Source organism: Passer montanus, unplaced genomic scaffold, assembly GCF_014805655.1.
Source record: "Passer montanus isolate IOZ18808 unplaced genomic scaffold, ASM1480565v1 scaffold97, whole genome shotgun sequence".
NCBI lineage: Eukaryota > Metazoa > Chordata > Aves > Passeriformes > Passeridae > Passer > Passer montanus.
The window spans coordinates 1,731,306-1,748,971 of NW_024375145.1; the positions used below are offsets into that span (position 1 = coordinate 1,731,306).

At 45.5% G+C, this 17,666-nt stretch overlaps 1 protein-coding gene across 1 annotated transcript; it reads right to left on the bottom strand.

Annotated features, from left to right (window-relative positions):
• Window positions 1–371: 371 nt before the first annotated feature.
• ATP6AP1L (ATPase H+ transporting accessory protein 1 like) lies at window positions 372–15,925 on the bottom strand. Its single transcript, XM_039696339.1, has 7 exons — window positions 15,691–15,925; window positions 10,133–10,173; window positions 9,277–9,338; window positions 6,882–7,129; window positions 3,612–3,662; window positions 2,548–2,791; window positions 372–945 (listed from the first exon to the last, which is right to left on the bottom strand). The coding sequence occupies exons 1-7, from the start codon at window positions 15,903–15,905 to the stop codon at window positions 643–645; spliced, it is 1,164 nt and encodes a 387-aa protein (XP_039552273.1). The 5' UTR covers window positions 15,906–15,925; the 3' UTR covers window positions 372–642.
• Window positions 15,926–17,666: the final 1,741 nt, after the last annotated feature.

Genomic DNA, 17,666 nt, shown 5'->3' on the forward strand with positions numbered 1-17,666 from the left:
TGCAGTGGATAAAAACACACCTTAAGTGGCCCTGAGGATTCCAGAGCAGGAAAAGGAGTTTATGGGGACAAAAAGGAGGGGGTGTGACTTGGGAAGTAGATCCAGAGAAAGAAACTGATGCTGTTTTCTCAGGACACAGAGCAAATATAAAATATAAAAAATATAAAAAATTTAAAAATATGAAATGAAATTGCCTTCTGAAAGAATAAGCAAAGAGTGTGGTTTGGTTTTTTTAAACCTTTATTTAATTTCAAAGTGTTCATTACAGATCCGGGGAAATCTTGCCTTCTGAAAGAATAAGCAAAGAGTGTGGTTTGTTTTTTTTTAAACCTTTATTTAATTTCAAAGTGTTCATTACAGATCCTCTCTTCAAGACTTGGTGAGCTGGATGAGGAGCTATGCCTCTATTTTGGCTTTTTGCTACAGGAGTAAAGTCCCACAACACGAATATCTCTAATTCACAATGGAATTTTTTTATCTCACCTTCTTTCCCAAGGCATCTTTGAGATGGTTATCAGTGAATAACTGGCTAAACAATCTGTTACCTACTTTTCCTTTCATCAGCTGGTACAAAAATCTGCACACACTACATACAGCAGTGCCAGCAGAAGAAAACACCTCGTTTCACTGAGACACAGGCTGCTAAATGTAGATGTTACCAAACTGCTGGCTCCTGAGCTCGTAGCACTCATTTCCACTGTTTCTCAGTGGCTCCTTCTCATCCCCCATGTCACTGTCCTTCATCTGTGCAAAGTAGGCAGGAGAAGCTTTGCACTCGTAGTGCCTGTCCAGGGATTTCAGGTGGAGGAGCATGTGCAGGGCATAGGCCAGGACCAGCAGCAGAATCAGGGACATCACCAGCCCCATCAGGATTGCTGGGGAGAGGAAGGATGCACAGTCTCTGGCGTAGGCAAAATGTCCTTCTTGGATGTTAAAACCTTGAATCTACAGAGAGAACAAGAGGGACCGTGTTAAATAAGGTTCTGCTTCATTAATTTGTGTTTCACTGGCTCCTGCTGGCAGTAAGAGTTTCTGATTTAACACCTGCACAAATTTGTGTCTGCCACTGAGAGCTGGAGCTAATGCCCAGAGTTGATCCAGGTCAGTCTTCTGAAGCTGCCAGCTCTTCTAATCCCCTCCACTCTGCTCTGCTGCCCAAAGGATTTGCAGCTGAGTTTCAAACAGACCCTTCCATGTTCACTCTTGGTGGCTCAGCAATATTTAATTGCAGGCATGGTGCCTTTCATGTTAACTGTGCATCTCCAGCATCACTTGCTGAGAGTCCCCAGAGTTTTTGCTTCACAAACTCCAACACGAAAAACCAGGAAACATTCTCAAGTGCCTGCCCTAGGACAAGATTTTTCTCACCAGTTCCACACGGGTGGCAGCAAACCAGCCAAACTACAGGAAGCTGCACCCAGCTATGGAAAATATCAACAGGTTTTATTCATGGTTTCAGTTCTAATATGGATTTTAGCACTTTGGCATGCAGGGAATTGACTGTCAGCTCCACTAAATCAGTCCATGGCAATTTTCACACAGTGAGAAAAGGTTTTTCCATTCCTTCTTCAGCTCCTCATGCCCCCTGACTCAGGTATCTAAATGCAAAGCACTCTAGTCCTGCCATCTTAAGCTCCCTCATTGCCCAACACAGAAGAATTGACACTTTCAGAAGATTATTAATCTCATCCTAAAATAAGGGCTTAAGATGGGTCAGGGGAATTATCCAGTGGCTTTAGAGGCAGGCTGGGGTGACTGTAATGAGGGTACAAGGTTAAAATTCCTAGGCATCAAAAGTGAAGTGAGATGAATCCCATGCCTGAGTGGGTGGTGCTATTATTGGTGTTGAGTGTGAGAGCTCAGCTCAAAACTATGTAATGACAAGAAATCAAATTCACTCACCACTAGAGGGAACACAAGCAGAAAGACCACAAAAAACAGCCTTTAATTTCCTTGGACAGGAAAACTCTTAGTTTCTGTTTTGTGCTCCATGTGATGCCTTGGGATTTTAGCTTTTATGTATTTGTAATCCTGCAGTTCTTTAGTGAATAACTCTAAACTCCACATTCAGTGTCAGCTGCTGCTGTTCCATTTTGGGCAGACACAACAATTCCTCTCCAGGCCTGGCAGTCAGGGACACCTCACTGCCCCAGGGCCCAGAAATGGAAACAAAAGTGAGTTGGGAGGGAGAAAACTGGGGATAAATTACTTCATTACCTGAAACTGTAATTGTTAGATTAACTCATGATATGCAAATGGACCACATTTATAAAAGTATATATAACTCGCGACCTGTTGTTCATTTTGGGTGTAGGCCTTGGGGGAGGCTTTGTCTGCCCGAAATTTACCTGAAGGCCCTTCAATAAATATAACCACTTGTTATTTTCTTAACTTGGTCTGGTCTGTGTTTTTAGGTAGCCCAAAAAAACATCCCAGGTGAGGCACAAGTGCAAACTGTGCGTGGAAGGTTTTACCCTTTCCTTGGAAGGGCGAAACCTCCCCTCGACCTATCCACGCCATCCATCTGTCTGAAACCCATGGCATCACCTGGAAGTCGACGAAGGTGACCTCCCAGAGGTGGGAGAGGTCGTTCTCAGAGCTGGGCACCAGCAGAGCGTGGTATCTGTGCAGGCTGCTGACGTGCTGGCAGTGGAAGGAGAGGGCGGCGGGCGCGTGGATCCCCGTGGCGTTGAACGTCGCCTGCACCGAGTGGTTGTAGAGCAGCTGCAGCCTGTGCAGGCTGAACCAGCTCTGCACGGACAGCTGGTAGTAGCTGGTGGTCAACAAGAGCCTGGGAAGGAGCAGAGAGGAGGAAGGAAGTCAGTGGGAGGATTGCAAGTGGTAAATTCGCGCGTTGAGCGACTCGCTGGCGCGGCCAGTTTGTATCAGAATAATCAGAATTATGTGAGATCTGCCTCCTTCCTTGGAGTCTGGAAAGGGAGGGACAGCTTTCCACAAAGCCCTGGAACAGCTGCCCAGGGAGGGCCTGGAGTGTCCCCGTCTGGAGACATCCCAGCCCCAGATTCTGTGCCACTGCTCCAGGGAACCATGCCCAGGCAGGGGCATTGACCAGATCATCTCCAGACATCCCTTCCAGCCCCAAATATCCTGTGGTTTTGAGGTTGCTCCCCATGGCAGCTGGAGCAGTTTGGTTTCTCCCACAAAAAACAGGAAGAGTATGAGGGGATTTTGCCTAATTACTTGGAAAAATATTAATTCAACACTGGTATTGTACTTCCACCCGGTGAATAGAAAGTCACTTTTCAAGAAATGCTGTTCTCTTCTATCACCAACATAAAGTAGGTCACAGTCTGATGCCCAGACCATACTGAATTATTAAAGTTTAGCTAAAATCTCAGACATGGGACAATTCCACACAAAAGACATGACCCAAACTTCTCCAAGAGTAGAAAATTCAATGTAGGAGGAAAAAATGTCTTCATAAAACAAGTCAGGTGACAGACGTGCTGAATGCAGGTGTTTCAGCTGTACAGGAGTTTCTCTCACATTATTTTTGCTTAAACAAATTCTCTTTCATTCCCCACACAGCTGCATAACACTGCATTTACATTATGTTATTATCTAGTAAGGATGTTATTATATAAACTTACCTGATAACAAGTCCCTTGAGATTGTCAATGTCACCAAACTTCAGGGAAAGCCTAGGTCAAAAAGCAAATTACATCAGGCTAGGAAAAAAAATTCAGAAATCTCCAGAGATAAAAGCACGACAAAAGATTAGGGTCAGTCATACAGGGAATTTTTTGCTCAGTCTATCCTTGAAGTCAGTGGGGGAAAACCTGAAAGGATTAAATCTTCCTCCAGTGAAATATACTCATTCACGTCTTGATTGAGGTTAATTAATGCAATAGATGATTAGGCTGAATATATTCTTCTCACTTACAAGCAATATTTTGCCTCTTCAAACCTGCATGGACATTCTCATTTTTCAAGAAAGACAAAAAGAAAACACCATGGAAGCATGCAGGTTCTGAAAGGCCTTCAAAATTAAAGGTGAGGATTACTTGAGAAAACAAAAGCAAAACAGAAAACCAACAGCAACATTTTTTAAACAAACAAAAATCCAACCAAAGTAAAAAACAGCTAACCCCACAATTTCATAGGTGATCTAGACTTCTTGGGTAACACTGGTCCCCTAAGACTGACTCCAGACCATCCCTTGCTGTATTACAAAGGGAAGTCAGAAATAGTTGAGGATTAGACAGAGGCAAATATGCCATTCAAGTAAAAATAAAACAAAAATGCAGGTTGGATTATCATATCTGATACTACTCTCTGTGTTTTGAAACCCTTAATTTTGCCTTAGTTTATTTTCTATTAGGTTAAAATACTTCATAATCAGACTAAGATTATTTTCAAATTGTAGGCCAGAAGAGAGGGAGGAATGTTTGTTATCACTTTTTTATCTTTAATATAAGTTCATTCCGTTCTCTACCTCTCCCTGTCAAAAGACTGCTGGATAAATTCACTTGCTGATGATGCAATATTCAACCTGCCTTGTTGAATATTGTGGCACTGGGTTCTTTTTCAATTTCACTTTTAGCTGTCTGGTAACCTCACCAAAATGTCTGTGCACCTTGTGCTCTACAATCACAAAGAGGTAACACTGGCTTTTCATTGAAAACATATTTAGATGTGCAGGTGAAATGTTGTGTAGGAGGTAAATGAAACTGCTGGGTTTGGCCATGTTATTTTTATTGCTGTGTGTGTCATTAGAGATTTAAACTCCCTTTTTGGGGTAGAATCAGTGCTGATGTTCAATTAGGATTTCTAGGCCTCCCAGAGTGGAATCTGGTGTGAGCCAGAAGGCCAGCACACTGCATGGGGGGAGAGAAGCAGGCACATGGCAAAAGGGAACGAAAAATACCACCTGCCAGGCTAGAACAGCCAATTTGGAGGATTTTGGATGCAGTGGGGTTCATGCTTAGCTTTCACTCAGGATGAAAAGCATCAAAAGCAAAATTTTGTTGAATGCTTCTCACTCAGTGTGAGAAACACACAGCAAATCTGGTAGATACTGAAGAAATGAATGCTAGGCTGGAGTGCAGAGCTCAGGTTTTCAGACACTTTTATGCCACGTGCAAACCTGTGATAAACCCACTCCTTGTCTGCAGCACCTCAAGGATCACAGCCTGGGATTTGAGGTGACCATCTAAATACAGACCTGCACCCTGTGCAGCACTGCTGGAGATGCCTCGGGATTTTAGTCTTTGTAATTTTCATGTATTTGTGATCCTGCAGTTCTTTAGTGCACAACTCCACACTCCACATTCAGTTCCAGCCACTGCTGTCCCGTTCTGGGCAGACACAACAATTCCTCTCCAGGCCTGGCAGTCAGGGACACCTCACTGCTCCAGGGCCCAGAAATGTCAACAAAAGTTGTGGGGAGCAAACTGGGGGTAAATGACTTCATTAGCTGAAGTTGTAATTGGAACGTTAACCCCTAATATGCAAATGGACCAAACTAATAAAAGTGTGAAAACCAGTGACCTGTTGTTCATTTTGGGTGTAGGCCCTGGGGGGCTTTGTCTACCCAAAATGTACCTGAAGGCCCTTCAATAAATATAACTGCTTTTTGTTTTCTTAATTTTGTCTGGCCTCTGTTTTTAGGTAGCCCCAAAAGCTCATCACTGGCACACACCCCATGAAGGGAAAATTAGTCATGCACAGCACCTGAGCCCCACATTCAGCACAGGATCCCCTCTCCAACCCCACAAGCAGCTGTGTAAAACAGCTGGAGGTGAAACAGAACAACAGCCCCAAAGGCACTGAGAGCAAAGCTGGGTGCCCCTGAATGTGAATGTCCACACCAGGCTTAAAGTACACAACCCCTGCTGCCCACACTGGCAGGACATTGTCAGAAAATCCTGGGACTCTGCAAGGGCTGCTCTCCTGATGCTTTGGAGTGGCTGCCTGGAACAGGAGATGGACAAAATTAATATAATAAAGTGGGAATTTATTAATGGCCTTCAAAAGGTGGAGCTTGGGCACTCAGAAGCCTCCCAGAGGCTGCACCCAAAATGGGTGCCCTCTAACTGGCAATTTAAAATTAAAAACAGACAGAAGCAGAAAGGCTTTCTCTCAGATTTGCAGGCACACTTTGCTGTGTATTTTACACAGTGTTTTGCAGGGGGTTGTAATCTCAGTGTGGCAGCTCAGAACTGCCCTGTGCTGATGCCTTGCTTTCAGTGAGGCTGTGTTGGCTGAGGCCTGGTGCTTTAATAACCAGAATTCTGTGGTTTCTGGTGGGCTGGGAGGGAGGCAGAGAGGTGCACCTAGGACAGACATGCAGTGTGAGCCCCCCAAAAATCACTGAGCTGTGCAGGCTGTCCAGGGGCTGCTCCTGGACCTCCATCCCCGTGATGCCTTGGAGTGGCTGCCTAGAACAGAGGCTGGATAGGATTACGAGAATGAAGTGGGTGTTAATTAAAGGCCTTCAAAAGGTGCAGCTCGGGCAGCCAGGAGCCTCCCAGAGGCTGCACCCAAAATGGACAATGGTCACGAGTTTTTCCCACATTTATAAGTTTGGTCCATTTACATTTCAGAGGTTAATCCTCCAATTGCAGCTTCGGGTACTGAAGTGATTTCCCCCCAGTTTGCCCCCCTCAATTCACTTTTGTTTATACTTTCAGGGCCTGAGGCTGTAGGGTGGCCTTGGGCCACAGGCCCAGAGGGATTGTGTTGTGTGACCCAAACGTGAAGGCACTAACTAACACTCTATATGGAGATAGAGTTATACCTTAAAGCAGTAAAGGATCTGAAAACTGTAACAGGTAAAACCTTGAGGCTGCACTCCCATGAGCAGCTCGCAGAGTGTTTGTGTGGGCCCAGCTCCCCCAGCAGAGCAGGATTCCCCTTACATGGCGCTGTCCTCGCTGCAGTTTGAGTCCCCAACATCCACGGTGGCGCGGGCTCCAAACGTCCTCTCCGTCAAATCCAGCTGGGTGTGGTTCTCAAACCTGATCAGGATCCTCCTGGCCCAGAACAGGATGCAGGGCGTGCCATTGATGGTGACATTCAGGGGGCTGAAGTGGCCGTGGGGGAGCCCAGGGTGGCTCCAGGGTGCTCCTTCCCACTGTCCTGCCCTGCTCAGGTTGTAGCTGACCACCTGAGGGACCACACAAGAGATTTCCGTCAGAAGACGCGCGTGAAAAATGTGTATTTTGTGATTGCCTTTTCGCAAGTGTTAAAATAAATGTTGCATTATCTTAGAAAGTTATGCTGTATTCATTTTCTTAAGTAGTGTGTTAAATATAGTTTTAGGTTATAACATAATGTTAAAATAGAAACGATGCTGTGCAAGATATTTAAGAAAGGACTTGCACCAGACAGCAGCCACAGGACACCTAAATCTTTCAGAGAAAAGGAATTTATTGCTCCCTTATCAGCACAAAACTAACTTCTTCCCACCTCAGACTGGAAGATGGCATGAGGATTGAGAGGAAGAAGTTGACAGTGACCAGACAGAATCCTGTGTTTGAATGGATTTATGCATCGTGTGTGAGGTGTATGAATATGCAACAGGCAATTCTTTTTAAGAGTTAATCCTCTGTTAATGGGGGTCCTTTTTTGGGCTTATTTTGCTCAAAAAGAGGTACCCAGACTGTCCCTAACTCTTTGTTTTTATTGTTTGTCCTAATATTGTCCTAATCTCAACTGTTCAAATTGTATTACTCTAATTATATTACTATTTTCATAACCATTTTATTACTATTAAACTTTTTAAAATGTCAAAACCAAGTGACTGGCGTTTTCCACAATGTGGTTTTGGAATTACCAGAAATCATAAGGCAGCCCCACAATGAGGAAGCAGAGGGATTCCTGGCTGTATCCCCTTCCCACCACAGGGATGGCACCTCACAGAGCACCCAGCCCCAGCACAGAAGGTTTCCCTCTCATCTGAAGACTCTCTAGAGCACCTGTAAAAATTTCTTCAGCCAACTGGAAAAGGCTCATGTTGTGCCCAGTACACAGCCCACCATGCTGGAAGCACATTGGGCAGCTGTCCAGTGAGAGAAATATCTGAGTTTTTTTAATATCAGTTATCTGAAATATCTGATTAAAGCCATGGTGAGCCAGCTTGGCTCACCATGGCTTTAATCAGGGAAATAGCTGCTGCAGAATGGGATGGATCAAGTAGGGATGCCTGCTTTCACAAAATCAGCTGCAGGACTAAAACCAGGGATTGCATCTTCCTGTCCTCTGCACACACCAGAAAACTGCCATCCCTTGTAAGCCTGATTTCATAGCCAAATTTCCATTTTCAAAAAGGCAGTTTGACTTAGGGCTCAGGAAGAGCTAAAAAATCTAGCTCTCATTCTCAAACTTCACACTCAGATTTCCAGTCACCACCTCTGTCCTACCCAAACAGGACAACACACACAACACCTGCATGACTGTTTTTACCATGTCATGATTGCAAGCTCACATTAAAACAGGAAAGGTTTCCTGAGCCCCAGTCATAAACAGCATCTTACCAGGCTGCAGAAGGAACACAGTCAAGACCTAAGGCTTGATCTTGGCTTAAAGAGAGATATTTTTTGTGTGTGCTGTGCTGTTTAGATTAGCAAATCATAACTCTCAGCTCAGACCCTGAAAGATCCCTTTTGGTACTGGACCTCACATATGGCACAAGGATGTTTTAGGATTAAAATTAATAAGCACTGACAGCAACAAGCTGAAAGCAAGGCAAGATCATGGTCAGGAAATGTGCTGAGTGGCTAGGAGTGTATTTTTAAAAATGACAGAGCTGTCTCCTCAGAAGTCCATGTGAGAGAGATTTATTCAACATGTTACTGACACTGGAATGCATCACTTTTGGTAAGAAAGCCTTTTATGCTCACTTTTTGACAAGACCTACAGCCTGGTCACAGATAAAAAGTTCCCACTAAAAATCTGAAGTTTTGCTTCAGCTGTTCCTTCAGGACCAGCTGACATGAGAACAAGAAATCTTGTGAAATCCCATTGCACAGACCGTGGATATCAGGATTTTGTCCCAAACCCATGGCCAGCCAGCACCAGCAGCAGCACCTGAGGTGTCACTGCAGCCCTCAGAAAAACTGAGAGTATTTGTACAAGTGGTGGGGCAGAACTGCACCACAATGTTTTACATGGTTTTGTTGACAGTTTCTAAACAAAGTAAATACAATTTATTTTAAATTTGTACAAATACAATTTAATTCAGCAATGTAATTGAATTGAAAGACCTAAATGTGCTGTGACAGGAGTTCACAGACCCAGCCCTCCAGGAATTACCTGTGCAATTGCCTCTTGGTTGGCATTAAACTTTGGCTTCACACCACCACTGTAGTGCTGGCCTGCAGAAGGAGGAGTGTTATTTCATTGTTAGCATATTTCCAACACCAATTTATAAAAACACACATTTATAAAAACACACATCTATAAATTCGTGCAATTTACTCTGTAATCAATAATTATCTCTGCACAAAATGTGTATGTCAGAATTACTGCTTTTGCCTCAGAAAATACTTGACTTGCAGCAAATACTGCCTTCACTACCTGTATTTTCTAATTTGCCTTTCTTGTTCACCACAGTTCCTCTTGTTCTCATTGGACACCTTGACACCCTCACTGGGAGGAACTCCAGTGCCCCAAAATTACAGGATTCAGTCTATATCTGTATTTATTCATCTCAAACACATTAAAAGCTGCTTTTTTTCTTCATGCAGCAAATTCATCAAAGGGTATGTGCTGAATTGCCTGGCAAAAGTGTGACAACTGTGCTGGGAATTTCTCCCTGCACTGCCAGAGACAGGAAGCTGTGACAAATGTCCTGACATCCCAACTCCTCCTTGCCAGGAGGGTGAAATTTCACAAGCACAGATCATTCCATGGGCACTCTCACAGTTCCATCCTTCAAGCACGGAGGTCTCTTTTCATTTGGTTAGAAAAAGGTGAAGGCTTTTTCCTTCCACATTCTCACTGCATCTTGGAGTAAATTATCATTTTAACAGGAAAATCCTTTAAAGGGTATTTTTAAAGAGGGTTATGCTTTAACAAAACATGTGACAGAAGAGTCTCCAACATCTGGGAATTAATTCTACACTAACATCCACCAGCATCCAGGGATTCAGCCCCCTGAAAGCCTTACCAGGTCTCTGGAGAGAATCTTGATCTGAAAATTCATGTGAACTAGGAGAGAGGAGAAAAATATTTATTGTGCAGCGTCTGAATTCAAAGTCTGGAGCAAGGTCAGTGGGGAGAGCTCCTGCTGCTGCTTCACTCCACAAAACATTCCAAAGGCAACTCAGGGTCCTTGGCTGGTGAATGCCACAGCAACACGGTGAAATATACCAAAGCTGCTGTAGTCTGGCTCAAAATGTCTCGTTTTCAGAGATCATTCAGCCCTGACAGGCACTCCCATGTCCCCACCACGCTGTCCCATCCCATGGGATGTCACTTTTGGGCTGGGAACAGAGCCAGTTCCAGGGCACAGGCAGGGGAACCTAGGAGAGCTCAGGGCCACCGTCGCTCCCCAGGGAGGATCAGAAGAAATATGTTGGATTTGGAGCAAAAGCAGGGGCTTGGCATGCCTTGGGCACAGATTTACACCACGTGCAGACAGCTCCTGGATGGTTCCAGGCAATAACACATCCCATGGGAGGCACTGCAGGGCTGGGCTCAGCTGAAGCACACCTCAAGTGACGACTACGAGGCTCGTGGGTTTTTCAGCATTTGGTTTTCTTTAGGCATAACTCTTCAGCTGGTGTCAGCACAGCCAGCTTTCCTGAGCTGGAGACTGAGGCCCAGTGGATTCACAAACACCTGAAGAGCAAAGACCAATAAACCACAGGGTTTCTGGTTTTCAGGAGCAGAATCCTCTCCCTGAGTCCATGAACACTTTCCACAGTACAGCAGCCTCCTTGGGACTGCATCCCCCTTCAGGGCATGGATTTGCTCCTGTGATGGCCTCTGTGCCCTTCCCAAGGCTTCCATCAGAATTCCCAGCTGAGCACCAGCCCACCTGCACACCCTGCCCTCCACTGCACAGGGAAATGCACGTCATCTGCCTCCCTTGCCCCATTTATTACCACCTTTCCAAACCTCCCCAGCAGAAAAAAAAATGTGTGTGGACATATTTACATCAAGATTGGCATATAAATATTAGGAATTAGAGCAATTTTCAGTGTTTATGTGCAAATTTCACCATGGGTTGTTGGAATTGCAAAGTCAGGGCTTGGCTCTGCTGGGGAGTGCTTGGACACTTCCCCTGGTGAGTGTCAATGTGTTTGTGGGTCCCAGCACAAGGGAAGAGATGAATGTGAGTCCATGTTTCTCAGAAGGCTGAATATTATATTAATTATATTATATTATATTATATTATATTATATTATATTATATTATATTATATTATATTATATTATATTATATCATATATCATATTATATTATATTATGTTATATTGAGTTATACTGTGTTACTTATATTGTGTTACTTATATTGTGTCATGTTATATTTTAAAAGCTATAGTGAAAAGAATAGAGAGAAAGGAATACATCAGAAGGGTAGGAAATGAATTAAAAATAAAATCTCGTGACTGCTCAGAGCCTTGACACAGCTGGACCATGACTGGTAATCAAGTGAAAACAATTCATATGAACCAATCCCAGATGCACCTGGTGGTGAACAACCTCCAGACCACATTCCACAGCCTTTGTTTTATTTGTTGTTATTGTTTACATCACAGTTATTGTTCACATTTCTTTTCTGAGGCTGCTCAGCTTCCCAGAAGGAAAATCCTATTTTATTTTCATAAAATATCACAGTGAAGGTGGGTTCTGGGCAGGGGGATCTGTGTGGCCCAGTGGCACACAAGAAAGGGGTGATCCCAACCTAATTTCCATCACAGCATCCTCAAGGGCAGCCTAGAGCCCACCCTGCCTGCTGCCCAGGCTGAAAGAACTTTTATAAAGAGCTTGCATTCAGAAAAGTTCAACTCTGTTCAGCATTTATCTGGCAGGGTTTTTTGCAAAATAATTTTTATTTATTATAATTTCACGTTATTTACATATGGAGAGGCCAACTTTGTCCTCAGTTGCTGCTCTGAAACCCCAGAGGCTTCAAAAAGCATTTTCAGAGTGGTTGCCCTTTCTCCCAGTGCTTTTTGGGTGCCAGGGTTAGTGTAACCTGGGGTCTTCACGGGGCTTGGGGCTGCTCATGCCAACAGCAACAAGAGGTGGGTGGAAATATTCAGATTTTGACACGCAGGTGACAAAAGATGTGGCTACAATGGACCACAACTTGTTTCCTTGCTTAAGCAAAACCCTCTCTCTGGCTGTTTTACAGTTGGGAACATGGGTCTTGTAATTTGATGTGGCTTTTTTCATCTTTTCCAGCTTTTCCTCATGACAGATCATGCCTGCAGGCTGGAAAAGGTAATCTGGGGGGACATTTTTTTTCATGGTGGTACCAACAAAATCAAGGCATGCCAAAATGGTGTGAATGTCCATTATTTAGTTACACTGACTTTAACTGTACTTAGTTGCAGATATATATATATAGATATATAGAGATATATATATATGCAATATATATATATGCAATATATATATATATATTATATATATATAACAGATATATATATATATTGCATATATATATATATCTGTTATGGTTATGCTTAGTTTTACTGTTAGCTCCTCTCCATATGCATAATTAAACACTGTATGCATATATGCATCATTAAGCACCCATAGCCATTTACTCCAGCTTGGAAATCACCACGCTGTGGTACCTGCACTAAAACATTGGGGTTGGAAGAAGAATGGTGTAAAACTGTGCAATTCCTCCCATTCCCTGACAGATTTCTATGCTGTTTGTGCCAGAGGAAAGGTTAATTCTGGGTTTTTTTGTGGCTGTCCATTGAGAGAAATGAATCCTGGCTCCTCCACACCCCGCGCAGGCACAGCCACTCTGGAGAGATGTCACATCTCTGCTTTCAGCACGAAGACACTCAGACAGAGATGAGCGTGCACAGCTGCTGAAATATTCATAATTCCATCAGGAATGCAGAGCAGAGGGGCACCCGGGAGCCCCAGCCCGGAGGGAGCTGCCTCCAGCCAGGCCCTCCTGCTAATTAATTACCCCGTTAATTAGCAGTGCTGGCTGCCTGCTCTCGCCCTGCAGAAGGCCAGCAGTGCCAGCAGGAAGGGGAATCCATCACCCCGTGGCACAGCCAGGCTGTGGTTTTCTGGTTTTGGGGCAGATTTGATGTTTTCAGCTCTGTCACCTGCCTCTGACACCCAGCCCCGAGGTGTCACCGGGGTGTGGTCCATGCCACGGCCACCCTGCTGCCAAAACAGCAGTTTTTCTACCCAAAAAGGCCAGCTGGGGAATCCACAGGCAGCAGAGCCCCGTTGTCCTCAGCTGGAGGAAACAAAATGTTTGTATGTGGAAACAAAATGTATGTGGAAATAAAAGTATTGAAAGTGAGAAAGGGAAAAATAGCTACATGCTAAAAAATATGTGCTCCCTTTTGATTATAAAAATGGTAATTACATGTATAAGAGAAAAGAAAGTAGCCAGCACTTGAGCATTCTCCACAGCAAATAATTTCCAGCACTTTGAGTCAGAGACCCTCTTATCAGCCTCTCTTAGTCTGAAATTTTGAATTCATTTGATCACAAGTGGAGTATGTTTGATGACCCACATTATCCCTTACCCATTGGTAAACAGCTCTCCCACATGTACATATATTGTATGTTGAATTTACCACACCAAGCATGTTAGGAACCCACATGAAATTGGATTAGCCCTAATACAAAGCACTGGAATGACTAATCACCATGCAAAACCCAATTAAATGGGATTATAAGCATAAAGAAGTGTAAATTTCCTCTTATCAGATGACATTATCCACCTGCATAAGACAACCAAGCCTGGCTTGTTTGTCTGCAGAGGTTGATAAACACTCCAGCTCCTGAGGCCTTCCATGTGAACAGCATTTTCCCCACTCAAATAACCAGGAATAATCCTGGCACTCAGCAGGGGTTGAGTGGGGAGGCCACAGGCAGCTTTCATGCCTTGTCCACACTTCTGCTCTTCATATCACTGCTCTGAAGAGCTGCACCAGAAGGGAAAATGCACTCTACATCTACAGAAACAGTATTTCTGTTTTTCCATTACTTCAGGGTCATCTCCCCACGACTGATAATCTCCAGCTGCAGAATTCCTCACTGGCTGCTGAACTGGTTGCAGGTAATTTATGGAAATAATGTGTGACCTCTCAAATAAAATTGTGAAAGGTGAGGAGCACCTGAGGCCAATGCACTGCTTGTAGTCCTAGGGACATTCAACATAAAGAATTCCAGTTATTAAGTTATTAAAGCTATAAATGTGTAAGTTTGCAGATGCCAGATTCAAGGAAAGAGCTGGTTCCTTCTAAGAAACATCCTGACAAAAAACATCACTGACTTTTAAATGCCTCTGTGTAAGTTCTATCAGTGAGAAATATCTACAAACCCCACAAGTCTTCTGGTTCTTTAATGTGTGATTTGACACAGGGAGGCAGATTTACATAAATATTTTACAAAGCACTGGTTACTGGGGCTGATTTTTAATTAATTAATTGCAAATTAATAAATAATTGCAATTGATTGCAATTAATGGATGTCCAACAGGGTCTGGATCAGAGCAAGATGATACTCAAGCTTCCATTTTTAACACAAAAAGAGAAACTGAGCTCATAAAACTTCTAGAAAATTAACAGTGTGCAGGCACAATCCCACTCCTAATGAGGCAAAATTCCCCTTTGACTCACTGGCATCAAGACCATGACTTCTTCTGTTAATATTTATTGCAGTAAAGCTCAGGTAATGCTCCACTGCTTGTTATCTGTCAGATTTTGGTCTGTTTGAAAGACAAAGTGAAATTATCCTAAGAAGAGCAGTAAGAAATCCGAGAGCTGGCAGAGGAGAGCAGCAAGTAAAGCTATTTAATGAAAACATATTGTAGTATTTATCAGTAACTGGCTACCAGATCTCTTAATACAAGCTTAGGCAAATCACCACATGTCCTTCTTGCCTCGAATGCACAGATTTCACTGACAGCTGCGACCTTCCTCAGCATGTTTGTTCTGTGGTTTTGTGTCTGGTTTTGGTGACTTTGGGCATCATTCCACTCAGGCTGTTTTCACTTTCTCTTTTTTTCTCTTCACTTTTTTTTTGCTTGGCTCTACAAAGTCCCCTGTTCCCCCTGCTATGATCTGGGCTCACTGTGTTCCATTAGAGAGTGAAACAGCACTACTAATAATAAACCCAAATCTCCAGTATTTTTTTTTTTAAGTTTCATACTCACTTGCAATATTGAATTCACGCTTCAAATGCTCCACACAAGCAGAATATTTTCGTGCCTGAGTTTCTTGGAGCAGTTTTCACACCCTTGCTGTTATGCTATTTATAACTCCCTTTTCCCAGGGACCGGGGAAAAATCAGTGTGAGAGTCAATAAAACAAAATCAAAATTAGGGCGGTTTGCACGGAAAACACCGGATTTTAAACAACGGCCACAAAATCGCTGCAAAGTTACCTCTCTAACGCACCGCCTGCTTTAAAATAATTAATTTCTGCATTAGCCCGGGGTGTTTTCAAAGCTGGAAAGGAAACGCGGCACGGACGGCAGCGGTGACAGCGCGGTGCGCCCGGGTACCGACCTGTTCCCGGCGGGGCTTTTCTCCTCGGAGCCGCCGAGCCCGGCGCAGGACAGCAGCAGCAGGAGCCGCAGGGCAGAATTCCCGTCCATGGGAAGGCGAGGAGCCCCTCCACGCCCGGCACATCGGCGCTCTCCGGGCTCCGGGGGCGGGACAGCAGCGGGGGCGGCGGCGGCGGGCGGAGCCGCGGCTCCATCCCTGCTCCATCCCTGCTCCATCCCTGCTCCATCCCCGCTCCATCCCTCCCTCATCCCTGCCTCATCCGCGCTCCATCCCTGCTCCATCCCTGCCTCATCCCGGCTCCATCCCCAGCTCCATCCCTGCTCCATCCCTCCCTCATCCCTGCCTCATCCGCGCTCCATCCCTGCTCCATCCCTGCCTCATCCCCGCTCCATCCCCGCTCCATCCCCGCTCCATCCCAGCTCCATCCCTGCCTCATCCCCGCTCCATCCCTGCTCCATCCCCGCTCCATCTCCTCTCCATCCCTGGCTCCATCCCCTCTCCATTCCCACTCCATCCCCAGCTCCATCATCAGTTCAATCCCTGCTCCATCCCTGCGTCATCTCGCCTCCATCCCGGCTCCATCCCCACTCCATCCTGGTTCCATCCCTGCCCCATCCCTGGCTCCATTCCTGCTCCATCCCTGGTTCCATCCCCGGCTCCATCCCCGGCTCCATCCCTGCCTCATCCCGGCTCCATCCCCAGCTCCATCCCTGCTCCATCCCCGCTCCATCCCTGCTCCATCCCCGCTCCATCCCCGCTCCATCCCTGCTCCATCCCTGTCTCATCCCCGCTCCATCTCCTCTCCATCCCTGGCTCCATCCCCTCTCCATTCCCACTCCATCCCCAGCTCCATCATCAGTTCAATCCCTGCTCCATCCCTGCGTCATCTCGCCTCCATCCCGGCTCCATCCCCACTCCATCCTGGTTCCATCCCTGCCCCATCCCTGGCTCCATTCCTGCTCCATCCCTGGTTCCATCCCCGGCTCCATCCCCGGCTCCATCCCCGCTCCATCCCCACTCCATACTGGCTCCATCCCTGTCCCATCCCAGACCCATCCCCGCTCCAGCCCCACTAGCACCGCCCTCCGTGTGCCTCCCGCTCCTCCCAGGGATCTCCCGAAGCAATGATCTGGGGAACTGTACCCGGATGGGAGCTGCTTGCTGCAGGGGAAAGGAACAGGATCAGATGGGCTCTAAAATCACACCGAGGTTCACCTCTCACCTGTACTAACCCTAACCTTAAAGGGAGGTCAGGGTGATGTGTACGAGCGGCTCTGGAATTTCTCCTTCTGTTCACAGAAAGAATTGTGTGAATTCTGAAGTCATTATAACATCTTATGTCATCTACATATTATAGAGATGATGTGAAAGTAAGACACTGCAAGCTTTGGAGCCAAATATTTGGAACCAGTTTCCTTTCTTCAGCACTAATTCAGTTTGTGTGTGTCCAGCTTTCTGGACCAATTGTTTTGGTGCTTTGAATCCTAAAATTACTGAGTGATTTGTGTTGGGAGGGATCTTAAAAACCATCCAGTGCCACCCCAGCCATGGCAGGGACACCTTCCCTGTGCCAGGCTGCTCCAGCCCCAGTGTCCAGCCTGGCCTTGGGCACTGCCAGGGATCCAGGGGCAGCCCCAGCTGCTCTGGGAATTCCATCCCAGCCCCTTCCCACCCTGCCAGGGAACAATTCCCTATTCCCAAGATCCCAGCGAGCCCTGCCCTGTGGCTCTAGGCCATTTCACAGCTGTGCAATGCCCACAGAATCACAGCTTGGTGTTTCAGATCGAGACACCAAAGCCCTCACACATCACTGTGACTGCAGGGGGCTGGCTGTGGGTCACCCTCAAGAGATTTGTGGTACCCCTAAGAATCACAGAGTCATAGAGTGGCTTGGGCTGGAAGGGACCTTAGAGGTCACCTAGCTCCAAAACCCTGGAATATCAGGCAGGACACAGCCATACACCAGCCTGCAGGCA

Coding starts and splice junctions, on each gene's coding strand:
- ATP6AP1L (XM_039696339.1), bottom strand. CDS start 15,905: ATGGAGCAGGGATGGAGCAGGGATGGAGCCGCGGCTCCGCCCGCCGCC. Junction 9,339..10,132: donor AGATTCTCTCCAGAGACCTG/GTAAGGCTTTCA, acceptor CTCCTTCTGCAG/GCCAGCACTACAGTGGTGGT. Junction 2,792..3,611: donor CTCAAGGGACTTGTTATCAG/GTAAGTTTATAT, acceptor GCTCCTTCCCAG/GCTCTTGTTGACCACCAGCT.